Source organism: Wyeomyia smithii, chromosome 1, assembly GCF_029784165.1.
Source record: "Wyeomyia smithii strain HCP4-BCI-WySm-NY-G18 chromosome 1, ASM2978416v1, whole genome shotgun sequence".
Classification (NCBI taxonomy): Eukaryota; Metazoa; Arthropoda; class Insecta; order Diptera; family Culicidae; genus Wyeomyia; species Wyeomyia smithii.
In genome coordinates, this window is record NC_073694.1 from 31,469,506 (window position 1) to 31,485,321 (window position 15,816).

Sequence of the window (15,816 nt, forward strand, 5' to 3'; positions counted from 1 at the left end):
TGCCATGAAAAGATTTACCATGGTGGCAGTCAACCGAATTAATAGTTTGCACAAGTAAAGAATAGGTAGAAAATTAATTGACCAGTATGGAAACTGAAGCTAATTTGTTACATCTAGTCGTTTGTAGAGAGTTAGATAAATTGTTAACAATAGTTAAACTGAACAAATGAATCTCACCTGCTGCACGTTGAGAGCCGTTTTCCGCCGGGTGCTTATGTATGTGGTGCATGTGTTAACTCGATGCAGATGCGATATTTCATCGATTCCTGTTTGGAAGAAAGTCAGAACACACTGTCAGATCGTTTCCCAGGCTTACGGATCGTTGTTATGATTGCAGCGTGCCGTCCTAGATGCGGCAAGCGAATAAATCTTCTAAGTAGATCGATCAATACCGTTGTAACTTTTTTTTCCTGAATGCAATCTCAAATGTTCTAGGAGAGGATAGTTGTTCGGTTAATACAATTTTGCGCACAAGAACGCAGTTTTGGTGCGAACAGCAAGAAATTACTGAAAATAACGTTCAAGTCGTTCTATTCTACTTAGAGTTTTTGAATATAAATTCATACTAATGTCTAACCTCCAGTGTCATGTTATGTTGCAGCAAAAATTGTCAAAACAGCAAAAGACTTTATTTTCTTATTCCTGTTGATAACCTTATTTCTAAATATCTATTGCGCTTTCACAATCAACTACGTCCACTTTTACCGATCCCCTTTCATCGCAAATCTTGCTCGGAAGATAGCTATGAGTTTCCACTTTGCTAGCGTTCAGTGTTCGTAACGTTTCCTCTAGCCACTCGCAGATCCACTTGTTACGGAATAAATCTGTTCGCACCAGGTTGGGAAATTGGTGGGGAAAGTTCGAATCAATTCGTGTGAGCTGATTTTCCGACACATAGAACCGCTGGAGATTGTCCGCCTTGAGGTGAGTTAAGTCCAATGCTGTGAGTTGATTACCGTGCAAAAACAGTTCGGTTAGGGCCGGCAGGTTGATCGTGTTGCCTGTGGAATCTACCGATTGGATGCGATTGTGTCCTAGGTTAATCTTTCTAAGGTGGTTCAATCCTTGGAAGGCATCCAGTTTCACGTGGTCTATTTGGTTTTGACACAAATCTAGGACTTGCAGCTTTTTAAGATAGTGAATATTCTCCGGAATAGCAGTCAAAACTCCTTCAAGGTCCAGTAATTCTAGGTTATGATTTTCGACGGGATCGATTAGCACAGTACTAGTGGCGGCTCGTAGACAGGTGATCTTTTTAAGACTAGGCTTTACGTATAATTTCGGTGCGACACCGTCAAGAATTGATAGTTCGGTGGTGACCTCCGACAATCTTGCGGCTAGTTCTGGTGAGAAACACTCCATAGTGCAATTCGCTAGTTGAATTGCGATCTCCTTTGGAAAAATGTACTCTTCGGGGTTTGTTGACTCGAAGGTTATGTTGCTGATAATACATTCCGGATCGGTACCATGTTTTGTACAGCTCAGTTCGGCTGGAGATGGAGCTGCTAAAGCACCGAGAACTAGGACCAGCAAAGTTCTGCAAATATTGTGGAAAATTTTATTGTTGGCTTTATTTCATTTTTTGCTGAAAATCTTACAATAAGACACACAAACGATCCATTTGATGGGCTAAACTTGACTTTGACTGTTACTCTGTTCGACTCTGACTGTTTCGATTGTCGTAGAGTGTGTCGAGCTTATCAACATGTTTTTGTCGACTTTTAGAGAATTGCAACTACTGATAAGCCGGTTTATAGAAGCGGATGAAACAGAGCTGTAGGTACCCGATCAAACGATTTGAAAATTTGTTATTCAATTAATAAAATATTGTACTTTCTAATTCTGATTTTTTCTGTCAAAAACCTTACAAAACTTGCTATAATTTGTAACATTTTGTAAGTAATTTTTAAATTTTTACTATTAACAAAACTAAGTTTAGAACACAAGTTGATTCTAGAAGATCGTACAATCGTTCAGTATGCGTGACGTGTTTTTTAATATTGTATAGTTTTTTTTTTTAAATATTTTTGCGTTGTTTGTGTTTTTTTTTCAGTTACCTGTGTTCCGTGCTAAGCGCATAAAAGGGTAATTTTATGACGTAGTGTAGTGATTCGAGTCATTTAATTGGCAAGGTTTTTCCGCTCAGATATTTTGTTTACCTATGCGGCTCTAATCATAAGCCTCCCGCTTTTGAATCATTTTATCCGGATCAAGAGCATCATCACGCGAGTTCCAGTTCGTTCTAATATCCACGCTAATCTAACTTCACCTATTTATCGGGTCATTATGACTCATTTAGCTGCCTGTGACTAAAAGTGTTGAATGTGTTGTTTCTTCCTTCGGGAGCGTGGTTGTCACTGTTCTCGTTGATCAGCTTTTGGCTAATACTCCACCTGATTTGTTTTGGGTGTACCTTTCACGTTTTCATCCCACCATGACAGTTTATGCCGTTGGAAAACTGGACAGAGATGGATTAGCGACACAAGACTCAATCAAAGTTGTCTCTTTGCCGAAAATAAGAAGCGACTGTTTTAGTCACTTCGGTAAAGCTCGGCGCCCGCATCTTCGGAACACAAAGCCACTGCCTTAAGACCTGTTACATGGCCACAGGGGATTGTTTCCAGAGAATTCTCCGACACTCCAGCCAACTCCGCTGTTTGGTTACCTCCCAGCGCTTCCGTTCTACCAGTCACTCCGGTAACAATTCCTTACGACAACATTGCTACTGGAACTGCATCTGCTACTTCCGTAGCGTTAGTTTCATTCACCTCTTTTGGTGCAACTGCGTTGGCTACTGATTCTAAGCAAGCACCTTCAACAGTGGATTCTTGATCAACCACGGTCCATCATTACCAGGACACAACTTTACGCAAAATTCCTGACCCATTTCCCGCCAGCGTTTATCAATCGTCCTGTTCGCAGTCCAGCAAGTGATCAGCAGCCGTCCCGGTCCTGAATTCGGATGTGTAGGATGCGATATCCACAATCGCAGATCAGGCTAGTGCGAAAATTCCAAACCTCTGATTGATTCGCAGTTCACCGCCAACTTATGGCCTCTAACCTCGAACGCGATGAGTGGCCTACCGCTGAGCAGGTGTTGGTAACAATTAAACTCTTGGATCGCACGTTATACTTTTGTGCCATCTAAATCCCTCCTGATCGAACTCGTGATCTCGGCTCGTCTACGTTGTCATCAACCTCTAACGAACTGCTAGATTACTACAGCACTGACCCAACTGCTTGCACTTGAGGCAGTTCACTACCCGCGGTATAAACAAGCGCACGGGTAGACGCACCTGGTTTACGAGCACATAGCTCGACAGAGCAGTCCCGGCGAAAGTCACGTGAAAAAAGTCTGATTGAGTGCCAGTTTTTACACCCTTGTCGAGCGATACTGAGTGCAATTGCTTGCAATCAAGTATCTTTAGCGGCTGAAGGCTGGAATCTTTAAAACGGCCAGGTCCATTCTTCAGCATATCCTCGACGGTCAGACTCGAGTCGGTGACCACACCGTCGATCTCCATAGCACGAGCAAGAATATACACGTGGTATTCCAGCGTGAAAAGTTCACAAGCAGCAATCTCATTTGCTTGCTTGAGGCATGTCAAAAACACGCAGTTCATTGAGGCGAACTTTAGGCGGCATCCATAAATTACGTGAAGCTCATAGGGAGGTATCCTTGAGCATTACGATTTGTTACATAGGGGAGGGGGGAGGTAAGAATAGCGTTACATAACACAAAAACTCTGGAGAGACTCTCCAAAAACGAGCATTTTTATCAAGCAAATTCTTCTACAGCGCAAGCGTTACGTAATTTTTATGACAGAGTAAGTGTTGGCGTTATGTTTCGTTACATATGGCGGGTGGGAGTCCAAAAATTGGGTTTTTGGCGTTACGTTATTCATGGATATCGCCTTAGTGATTTCGGTCAAGGCTGCCTACACATCTGATTCGGTGGTCCACGGTCAGGTCGAGGATCTTTCCGAGCTGTAAATTTTCTTGACGCAGCCCTGGGGCACGGTGTATCGTTGTACTTATCTTACAATATGCAAAATGTGCCAAAAACAATATTGATAACGAATTCTCTCAACTAATTTAGTTGATCGAGGCCGCTATTAGTCCCACAGGGTAGCATGCAATATTAAAATCCCTACAAACCTGCATTGTATCCAATGCCTTTTCTTTGGGCCGAAGGAAGACAACCCAGGGGCCCGGATATCCATCCGGATATAGTTTTGCCCGATGGATCAGGTCTTGTGGGGCAGCTTCTTCGACCCGTGCGCCGCGTGCAGACGGAGGTGCTGACATCCGGCGGTGTAGGAAGCTTGCTTCAGCTACTTCCCTGCTGGCGATTGTTTTCAAGGCATAGAATCGAACCGAAGCCCTACATAAGCCGTGTAGCTAAAACAATGCGCGTCTGTTTGCTTTTATAAAGTCGGACAACTTAACAGTGGAGCAGGCAACAACGATCCTGTCTCCTCTGAGGTTTGCTACCAACTTTGCATAGGGGTTTTCGAGTACGGAGAATGTCACCTTGCCAAACGAATGCCAGTGTGCATCTCTTATGAACGCGAATGTCAATTGACCAACTGTCGTTATACATTCACGAGCAAAAGCCTACTGTGACGCACACTAACGAGGCGAAATCAAACGAAAGTGTGGATCGTTTACAAGCCGGCTTGAAGTAATCGGGAGTAATTCCCGATACCGAAGCAAGCTGTTCCTGTGTTTTGAATGGATCCCCATCAGGCCTTTCTTCACGAGAACCGTTGTCAACATTGAAATGACCGTCCTTAAAGTAATGAAACCAATCACTTGTTTCACCTAGAGTAGCATTTCCGTAAACTTTTTGTAACTCTCGATGCGCTTCAGCCGCCGTTTTCGACGGCTGACGGTTATTTATTACAAAACCGGTCATTTTCATGCAACTAAAAGTATATGACTTCATAACACGTGTTCAACACGTTTTAGATGTGTCAAAATCGACTAGCACTTATTGCTGGCTCCATTTATTGACAAACAACGAGAAATCAGTGGCTCACTTAATAGCAACAATTCACTAAGAAATTGTTAAAAAGTCGTCAAAAACGCACCAAAATGCACCTTTAAAAATTGTTTAAAGGTTAGCCCTAAAAATTGTACTAAAAGCGTGATAGTCAAGTTTTAAAGCTCAAGAAATTGACAAAATATCATAAAAAATTGACAGTTACTGCTGCACTCTAAAATAAATAACTTAAACCTAATATCATGCGAATAGAAATACGAATAACAGTTCCTTTTGCTGTCAGCTCTGATCAATTGAATGACACCGGAGGTAATCAGTAGTATGTCCACACTATCTTGTGTCAAGAATACACATCGAAAGCATCACAACTATATAGATACAAATAAGCCTAGCAAAGCCTGTGAGCGCGAATCGCGAACTAAATGACGTGGCGCTAATGGGGAAAAATAAACCAAAAAATAGAAGTAACACCAACTCGTACAGTACAACAAACTTGGAAACAGTAGAACAGAGTGGATTTGTTATTTTGGTGGCACCTAACTCGCACTCTAGCCTTTCTCGACAGTAGTGCACTGTCACGGTAAATTCCATTCATCTCACCGGCGAGGGCCACACTGGAGCCGGCGTTTCGTGCCAGAGCGTTCGGTTTGTGCCGGATGCAGCAGCACAACTGCTGCAGCCCAGGAACGCCGTGCAGCACCAGGATAAATCCGGACCGGAAGCGGGCGTTCATGTAGCAGTAGATGATAGGGTTGTAGCAACTGTGCGACATCGCCAGCCAGTGGAATGCGAACCAGATGTACGGCAACAGGTCCCAGGACGTGTCGACATCTATGACCTACGGGTATACAAAAGTGAGAAGGAAAAGGTGGAGGGGTTAAAATTGCACGGCATTTAGTAACACACTGCCTACTACTATGGTTCGGACAAAGAGAATTGAAAGGACACAGTAGCACGTATCGAGTTGCCGTTTCGCACTTCTCTGCTCAAAACTCCTATATATGGAGACCACCATTGACACACTGGCCGTTGTGATGAAGGATCTTCATCTCTCTTTCACTGTTCGAACGAAAATGTTTATTGGAATAGCAAACAAGCTTCGAATTCTGTTGAAATGTTACTTCTCACATTTGGATCGAATTAGAAAACTGGTTCAACATTCTGGACAAGATTTAATCACGTTAAAAACGTCTATTTCCGATTCGCTGTAGTGAACCGTGGGACGTTCGGCGTTCGGTGGCAAGCCGATTGGCAGTTTATTCAATTCATTAGGGAACCTTTTTGGCTCTCACCATTAGGAAGTTGAACGGCAGCCAGCAGATGGTGAACACGATTACTACGGTGACCATCATTTTGATCATCTGAAAAAAAGAATGGAGAAAAGTTAAATTGAGAATTAGATGTTTGCTTTTTGTGTGTAGATGCTTTTTGAAGTAAATTCGAGGAGGTCAACACATTAAAGTCAATACAGTTAATGCAAGGATGCATGACACTATCATCACTCATTATATTTTGACAGCGCACAATTGCCGCACAGAGCAGTTTAATTATCGAACTTTGGTCACTGTCAAAACTGTCAAAACAATTTCCAAAAAGCCACTACTGTTGCGAAATTTATTGCAACGTGCAAACCGAAGTAAATGCACTGAAGCTTTTTGTATTGTTGCAACTCGGTAATACAATTATGAATTACGTTCATTCTGGCACATTGAACGGGCGACGCGACGATAGAGGAGGCACCCGGGGAGTAGTCGGGTGGGTAAAACATTGCCTTCAATCACCACCGCCTGCTTTGTGACTGAATTCGTTCATTATTGTGGCAAATTTTCGCTCAACTGGGTATTCATCTACGTTTATCGATTTGTATTCATCGCCAACTTGTCTGTCAGTCAGTCATCCAGTCAGGAACATAAATCAATTGAATTTTATCTTTTGTGTACCATTTCATTGCTTCTGCTACACTGAAAGGAGATATGAATTTCGGTAATTTTGATTCAGGATATAAGAATTCATATTGATGATTATAATTGAATATGAAACAAACATACTCCAACATTTATCAATAGCAGGCACACTAATTACAGATTGCATTACTTATAATTGAATTTTTCTCTTTCTATGGCGGGTGGAATTCGAATTAAATTATAAAACCTATTGTTTGCTGTACTGCCTATAATCTCAAACCAGTCCCATATGGATTTTAATCGTTTTTGAGTTAAATATCAGATTCCATCTCTTTCTTGCTCTACTATCGATTGAGGAAACAAAAAAGTATGTTTTGTTTGAAAAAGTCAGAGAAAAATGTCAAATTGTCCCATCATAAAAATAATCGCATATCAGTCCCACCAAATGTTTTTCCTAAGTATGGTCATATTTTTTACTTCAATCCATATAACAAATATTTTGTGCTGTTTTTCAGGATTTTTACTGATAAAAATTCATCAAATAATTAATAAATGCAAGGTTGTTCCAAATAAATTCCAAACAAAAGTTAATTTTAAGTAGACACTGGAACTGCGACTTTTTCTGAAAGTTCGTTCCCGAAAGGTTATTGATTTTATCAATCAGAGGCATAACAGCCTTGAGCAATGTTGCTTTCTGTAAGGGGTTAATTTCCTGTGGATGATCTGCTCACTTTAAATGATCATTCAAGTTGAAATTGTCAGAACTCAGAAGAAATCGTTTTTAGTTGCTTTGCGAAAAACAGCTTGTACGTCTTTTCATCGCCGTCGTCCCCCGTCAAGTCACTGTTGTAATGAAATTGGAAACTTCCCTTTCTCAATACTACTTTTCCAATATGCTAAATGCACGGGCTAATGCGGAATAATACGTATTGCACGTAATTCGAAAACACTGAAAACGTAAGAAAGGAAATTATTCAGTAGCATATCCAAGACTTCAACCTTGTGTTTTGCTTTTCCAACGACGACCTTAAAGTCGGGGTAAGTAATGGGTGGACGTCTCCGTCATTCTCCATAGAGCATATTCAGAATCTGTCTGCGACCATGAACGTATGCCCATATTCAAAATACTTGAGAAAAATATGACTACTCCTACACCGAGCGGTTGAAAGAGAGACTGGTATGCGATTATTTTGCTACTCGATGGCCAAAATAATCGCATATCAGTCTCTTCCTTATTTTTGATTTGATATTCACGAAAAAGGCAATTCTTTAATGAAGAAGTTATGATTAAGGTCTGTTTCATTACAACATGTCGTAAAATAGGAATAACCCACCCCAAACAGCTGAAATACCCAAAACAAGAAAAATATTTTCAAATGCTGTTTTCTCAACTCGATGATTTTCTAGATGGGACTGATATGCGATTATAGGCAGTGTACTGCGGATCAAATATTCAACATGAAACACAAGAGAAAACAACAATCGCGCAATTTTCGTAGGCATAATCTAGCTGTCAATCTGATAAAAGCAAAACATATTTCGCAATTGTAGCAGAAATTTTGACAGTAGTTAGTTTGCCTCATCTTCGATTGTGAAGTGCACCATCACCAGATTTTCTATTCAGCCTTCTCTCCCAGGCAAAATGCTCGCATCTTGGACTTAGCGCTACTCAAAGGGGATTCACTGCTGTCTAATTTCATATATGTGTGCGTTATCGCAGATCAACTCTGGCCCATGACGTTTGTAACTATTAACAAGAATGGGGAAAAAATTTACTACACAATGCATTATTCATGAAAGTTTTCCGCAATTTTTCGAGTTTTGATAAGAAACGTGCCAAAAAAAAAACGGTATTATTTTACATCGATCAATTTCATGACCAAAAGAACAAAAATTAAAACAAACAGACGCCATGTTGCCAGATATGTTGGTTACACGATGTTTGACAGATAGATCCTCCCTGGTGCTTTTCACCAAATCCAGTCCAACACTTGCGCCATCTTTTTCACATACTTTCATCTACTTTTTCTTCCAATCCTATGGTCGTATCTGAACATCTTCCTTCTTCCTGGTGAAGCTTACCCTTTGAGATCGTCCAGATTTTTGCTATTGGGCCCATGCAATTTTTACAGACAAAAAGTGTTGCATTTTTTTTTCAAGGACAATCTTCACACTACAAAAAGAACTCAGCTGCCATTTCTCGTATGTAGGGTTCTTTCATGTTGAAATTATTTTCTTTTGCCAGTTTTATTACTGTCTTGAATCGAAAAGACACCGAACTGCCGAGAACTGTAATTCTAGATAGCAAATAATTGTTTTTTCTACAACATAAACATCGAAAGTTACTGCAAGCTGCAGGTTTATCGCAAGAAAAAAAAACTGAACAGTAGTCTGCATTAGCCCAAAAACTCGGGCAATATAAATGTGTAACATTTTTGCGCCCACCTGCATTAAGTTTTTAGTATATTACCGAGGTTAATCGTTTCACTTTAATAGCCGTGACGCCACCACACAGTGGGGCGACTCCATACAGAGGCTGGCCAAGCAAAAAAAATGTCGATAAATGCGACAAAAACTTGGTATTTACATAATTTTGGGGCGCTGAACATGAATTTGGCATCCATTTTTCGTTTGGGGCCGTCCATAAAGCACGAAACCCAATTTTAAATATTTTTTGGCACTTTTTTCCTTTTTTATAGAATTATATGATCTTCGACCACAAGTAGTGCCACTGGGCGTCCTCCCAATTGAAAAAAAAAAATACGTAATTTAGGGACGACCCCTCGAACTAAACAAATTTTGCCTAAATATATATATTTTTTTAAATAAACTAAAACAACATAAGTAATACAAACTAATTACAAATTGATAAAGTCATCATCATCTTCCGCTGTGATCGCTTGAATCTTGTGTTGAATTGTTTCCAGAAAATTTGAAATTCATTATACTTATCAGCAGGAAAAATTTCTTTCGCTGCAATTTGCATTTCTTCTAGTGTTTTTCGATTTTTCATTGTTTTATATATATGTTGTCTTTCTAATCCGGTTTCTATGGTTGAAAGAGGACATTTAAATACATGTGTAAAACCATGATTTGACAACTTACTAGACATTGAATTAGGTGGTGCCGCTGAAGTTGAAGGCTCCATAATAAAATCTAACGAATTTATGAATTTGAAAACCAAGACACTGGAATGACACAACGTTCTAAATGAATCCGAAAAGATGCGGAGGGCGACGAATGCTCTTTGTTTTTTTTTTTTCTCATAAAGCAAAATGTGTGCTTAACTTTTGTGTGCAAACTAGTGCGAAGCAAACGCAATCTTCGAACAGACTATTGTTAGCCGGAGTTTGATGGTATGAATTTGCTGCTAATATTTGACACTTCAATCAGTTTAGCGAAATTCATGATCATAAATTGAAAAGGGCTGAATGTTTTTAATGTTGTTTCAAATTTGCAGAAAATTATAAAGTTTGACATAATTAAAATTTCATAAAGATTTGTTAACTGTTTTCTTGTTTAACACTTATTTTATAACTTTTCATTGATAAATTTTGTGATTTTTGCCCAAATTTATATTTCATCCATACGGATTGAGTACGATATCATAAATTTCCATTAATGGGGTATCATGGTTATGATTTAAATTAATCCTGGATGCAATTTCAACTTTAAAAATAAAAACTAACAAAATCTGTTATCGCCTTTTTCACAAAAGTGACAATTTGCGCAGTTTAGCGCAGCAGCGGACAGTATGCATTTGAAAGCTTACGATTTTACCTAAATTTTGAATGTAGTCACAACTGTGGCAAACTGCGGCAACTAAACTATTAAACTACTTTTCTACAAAAAATCACATTTTTTTAAATTTTTTTTGGTGTCAGGCCTACTATAACCAAATTTTACAATATCTAATGGAAAGGGTTTGTTTTGCACAAAATTCACAACAACTTTTCCTTTGACGTCAAAAAAATCCAAGCTATCATTGAAGCTACAGAGCGTTTCGAAGTAATGTATCTTTTTTCAAAAAAAAAAAAAAGACAAAAAACGCAAGTTCGCCAAGCTTTGAATAGTCATAAAAAATTTAAATTTTATGATATTGCGCCCAAATTTTGGATTTAGACACTTGAATGTTATAGCAATAAAGGAAAAATATTATGAAACAGCTAACGAGAAAAAAAAATGTTTGGCTGATGGCCAGCGATTCCCCACTGTGCACCGGTGCGACCGGTCCTTTTCTCAATTTCATTCGTTTAACCTTTGCCTTTCACGCCATTTCGTTGGTTTTTCTCTTATTTGACCAACCACGGTCAACTTCATACTATGACTTAGGGGAGACAGGAAAAGCCATGATTGTTGAGTATATTTTATTAATCTTTTCTAATGACTCCTCTTGTGATCCTAAATTTTTTTGCGGTAAAACCTGAAACCCCATTTTCTCCTACTCTACATTATGCAAGATTCGCCGCAGATAACATAATAAAAACACACAAAGACCTCGCTTACTTAACCTTCGGTCGGTTTTACTATCATCTCACGTAGGTCGGTACTGCAATTTCTCGGCGAAAAAAGAAAGGCTAAAACGCAACTGCTTCGCGACTCCGCCGCGGCATAATCTGCGAGTGAAGTGACTGTCGTCTTAATGCACAGGCATGCTATCGTTTGACATTTGTGGTCAAAATATATGGAATAAGGTCGGATCGGTGTGAACTGTAGACTTTTTCGTATTTTTTCCTCGGCACATTTTGGCTCAGTAACGCAATTTTCTCGAAACATTCGAAAGTTAAAACTGTTATTAACAAAAACAAACAAGCAATTAAATCAACCATCGATTGAAAACCTTTGTGAAAACTGCCAAAAAGCATCCGGCTTCGACGGTGCAAATGTTTTGTACCCGTAACGAGCTTGTCAATCGGAGGAAACTCAATCACAAATTGCCAATAATGAAGCTGTGCTTCAAAAAGTTTCTCCTGTTGGAACCAGAATGAGACCGGGTGGCAACGATCAACTCAATCAACCACTAGAGGCACCAGAAGGCGCTCCGGAAAAAGGCATTTCACCTTTTGGCCGCTGCGACATCATGACAACGAGCGACGTCCAACACACTAACCAACAATTGTGCTTACATAATAACAAGGGGGAAAACTATTTCCATTATTAAACGAACGCTTCCTTCAATCTAGATGAACTTCATCTGCCCATTTGTGGGCGAACGGAATGATGCAGAGAACGATCCACCTAGTAGGAATTCGCTTTGCATCACCGACTTTTCCACGGTAAAAAAATTGATCACAAAGGAAAAGCAACCGACAGTAGGAAATTAATATGGATGGACAATGTGCTCAAATTACAACGTTAATATTAGCTATTCTCCGTTGGAGAATAAATTGAACTAAAGTGGTCATATCCGTTTTTCACTCGGACCTGCGAGAAAAAAATGGTGCTCAACGTTATCCGCTGGCAGTTGCCCAGCGTTGGCTGGGAGACTGCTATTGTGATTAAAGTTTCATACAAGATGACTTAACGCTTGGCTGGTTACAAGCGTGTTTGCTCGAAAAAAAAAAGACAACAAAGATCAAAGTAAACTTCTCGAACTCAGCAAACTGGCTTGGGAAAGAAAAATTCATTTTAGCCCTCAAAAACTTGTAAGCAACGTAGTCAGCCATACACCAGAGAGACGCCGAGACACTCACCGTTAAGGCAACTGTCAACATCAAAACGGGCGAGCTGTATAATTTTGCATTGCCGTTATCCGTTTTGATGTTGATAGTTGCCTTAACGGTGAGTGTCTCGTCATTTCTCTAATATATAGGTTCACTAAAGCAACGAGACTCCCCGCTCGAAGCGCAAAAAGTGAAGCAAAAACAGAAACCTCGCCAGAATGTGAAAAGGGCCCATGTGCCATATGTAAACAAGCCACAATTTCACGTTTTTCAATAAATACAAGCTTAATCTACCCGTACAAATAAGATTGTTTGATTAAGAGTAAATTCTTTTATCAATAAAGCTTATTGGTAAGGGCAGATTTTGCTTGTATTAATCAAAAAACGATAAAATTTGGCTTGTTTACATATGGCACATTGGCCCTTTTCACATGTTTGGCGAGAAACTTCAATTGATGACCAAAAAAGATCAAACGTATCAAGTGCAGCATACCACTTAGAAACTTGAAGATTGGTGAATCGAATCAGATGAGATGCTACTTGTTCACTTTTGGATACTTTTTCAGAATCTGCGAAGTCCCACTTCAACATAATCTTAATTTTTTAAATAAATTCTAATGTTATGCTCAGACTTGCAACTTTATTTAAAAAATGGATTTGAATAGATGCTTTATTTTAACCTTTTTCAGATTCAGACGTTGTCTACCTTTGTTGATTCAGAAGTTACTCAGAATATAAATTACATTGAGATATTGATGTTCACAGTGTCGGTTAGTTATGAATAAAAAGAATCAAACGTGGTCGAAATAGGCAGTGTAATTGGAAAAGTAGGTAGTCAAAACCACCCCAAAATGGACGGTGTTTCATGAGATATCCTTGGGACGTTGTTCAAGTGGTGCTAAACCAATTAATAGATACAGTTATTCATAGAGCAGACGAGCGTCAGGATTTTACTATGGTAGAATACGGCAAATATTTCAAATAAAAGAATTTAGTACATATTCACTCCAAACTGTTAGTTTGAACTTATAGTATGGGTTTCAAACTACCGTTTACCGTCTTAAATGCGCATCGTCAATGCAGTAAACATAAACAAAAGTCTGTTATTTAGCGAATGAAACTGATAACAGTGTATTTTGGGGTACCGATTGACAAAAGCTGCGGGCCTAAAATGCTACCTTGTGGTATTCGGAACCAACAAAGAATGAGAACTTAATGTTGAATTTACTAGAATGTGGACAAGAGCTTAGCCACAGTAGCAAGCTAAGTGACACATCTAGTTTGTCAAACTTAGCGAGCAGTATTTGATGGTTGACCCAGTTGAAGTCCGCTTTGAAATCCGAACAGATGGTGTCAATTTAATGGCCCTGCTCCATTTGCGCAGACACACCGCTGTAAACTCCAATAGATTGGTTGTAACTGAATATAATATCTATCGTAAATAACCCTGAATTTAGCGTAATTATAAAAATCGAACTTTTTTTGTTGGATACAATTTAAATTAATGATATTTTTAATAAAATAATGCACTTTCTAAGTCCAAAGGAATATAAGCTCAAGATTCAAACGAATAAACAAAAAATAAGTTAGTTTATAATATTTTTGTCCATGCCATTTTCGCAAACTTTATCAAAGCAATTACACATGCAATATTATTTCGATTTGTTCTGCCCATTGCATTGTTGAACCACTAGGTTTTATTATTTTCAAATCGACGGGTTATGAACACCAAACTGCTCGGCAATTTGAGCTTTACGCTTTTTACAATTCATTTTTCATAAAATAAGGATACAAATAAATTGTAACAGATATGACAGCTGGTTGTCCTTCCCAGAAAAATGAGCAATTATGTTGAGTTCATGGCACATGTGAGAATAAATGTTTTCAATGCTCTTTTTACAACTGAAACTCAGTTATTCTTGATTTAGAATTCCTTTGAAGAAGGGTTATCATCGAAAAAGAAAATGTGAAAAAATCGAGCGCGAGTTTAGTGAGTGGTGATAAAAGCGAATGTTGATAAAATTGAAAATACATTGTACTCATATTAGGTGGTAATCGACCATTTTTGGCTGTTGTTTCAGAAAACAGCAGTAATCATATTGTGTTTAAAAATGACATCTGGAGTCGATTTCCGGTCCCCGAGTATCATTTTGGTTCCAGAAATAACCATAATAGATGGTATTTGTTCATTTTCGGGTAGCCGTCTTAAATTTCATCATCTCGATTGGAAATACCGATATTGTGTGAGATTCGGGGATTTTAGGCGGTTTTCTAGAAACCATACGTCTTCAGCTTCGAATTCAAAATGGTATCTGGGGTCGATTTCTGGCTTCTAGATATCATTTCGGTTCTGATAATAGCCATGTTGGATAGTGTTCTGATTAACAGTTTATCGTTCGACGGAGTACCAGGGTACTTTTTTAGGTTAGTTCACTGAAATCAAAAGTGATAGACTCAGTGACATCTCAAAGAAATTCTTGTAACTTTGACAATTTCCATCCGACTTCGATAGATTTAGCACTAAAAGATTCAATAACTTTTCTTCTTTGAAATCAGAGTCAGCGGTGCTTTGAAATCATTGCCGGATATCCGGTTTTTCGGGTATATGTTCTGAAACTTAGGAATTTAATGAATATTTGAACAGAATTTTGCAATTTTCGGTTCAAAGTTTATAAAATCGCTTCCGCAGGCCATTTTTATGGTATTGGTTGACACAGTGATATGGCCTCAAGATGGACCCTCTGGAACATATTCCACCGGGGCTATTATCAGAACTGGAATGATATCTAGAGATCGTATGCCATTTTGGATTCCAAAATGGTGATTTCCGGTATCTGGAAAAGAACCAAAATTGACCGAATATTAAAATTTCCGGAATCAGGATAATGTCATTTTGAAATTTGAGAAAGTGACTTACGGTTTCCGGAAAAACAAAAATTGACCAAAAACCACCTCATATGAGTAGTTTCGGAATCGAGACAATGTCCAGAGACCTAAAAACTACCACACAGGCCATTTTAATTTTCAAAATGGCGACTTCCGGTTTCTGGAAGAGAACCAAAATTGGCAAATACTATCGAATATGGGTGTTTCCGGAGTTGGGATGATACCCAGGTGCCGGAGTTAATTTCCGTAAATTAACTTGAAACGACATTTTGAATTCCAAGATGGTGACTTCCGTTTTCCGGCAAACAGCCAAATTCGACCAAGTGCCAACTAATATGAATACTTTCGGAATCGAGAT

The 15,816-nt window shown here is 38.9% G+C and overlaps 2 protein-coding genes across 5 annotated transcripts in view; both read right to left on the reverse strand.

Moving 5' to 3' along the window:
• Positions 1–15,816, reverse strand: part of LOC129724857 (RYamide receptor-like) — a 309,108-nt gene that overhangs the window by 9,360 nt on the left and 283,932 nt on the right. The window contains exons 5-7 of one of the 4 annotated variants that reach the window (XR_008727974.1): positions 6,298–6,366; positions 5,542–5,843; positions 178–266 (exon numbers count right to left, since the gene is read on the reverse strand). Coding sequence is in view for 3 of the 4 variants with exons in the window: in XM_055680102.1 (XP_055536077.1) it covers positions 5,439–5,843; positions 6,298–6,366 (474 nt within the window). In the remaining variant the exon portion in view is untranslated. Of the gene's footprint in view, positions 1–177; positions 267–5,432; positions 5,844–6,297; positions 6,367–15,816 lie in introns of those variants that run through there. The other 3 variants (XM_055680112.1, XM_055680121.1, XM_055680102.1) reach the window with 3 other exon arrangements.
• Positions 608–1,732, reverse strand: LOC129724877 (toll-like receptor 4). The gene is made up of 2 exons (XM_055680154.1): positions 1,599–1,732; positions 608–1,537 (listed from the first exon to the last, which is right to left on the reverse strand). Exons 1-2 carry the CDS (start codon positions 1,619–1,621, stop codon positions 661–663), a joined length of 900 nt encoding a protein of 299 aa, XP_055536129.1. The 5' UTR covers positions 1,622–1,732; the 3' UTR covers positions 608–660.

Coding starts and splice junctions, on each gene's coding strand:
- LOC129724877 (XM_055680154.1), bottom strand. CDS start 1,621: ATGGATCGTTTGTGTGTCTTATT. Junction 1,538..1,598: donor GATCGTTTGTGTGTCTTATT/GTAAGATTTTCA, acceptor CAATATTTGCAG/AACTTTGCTGGTCCTAGTTC.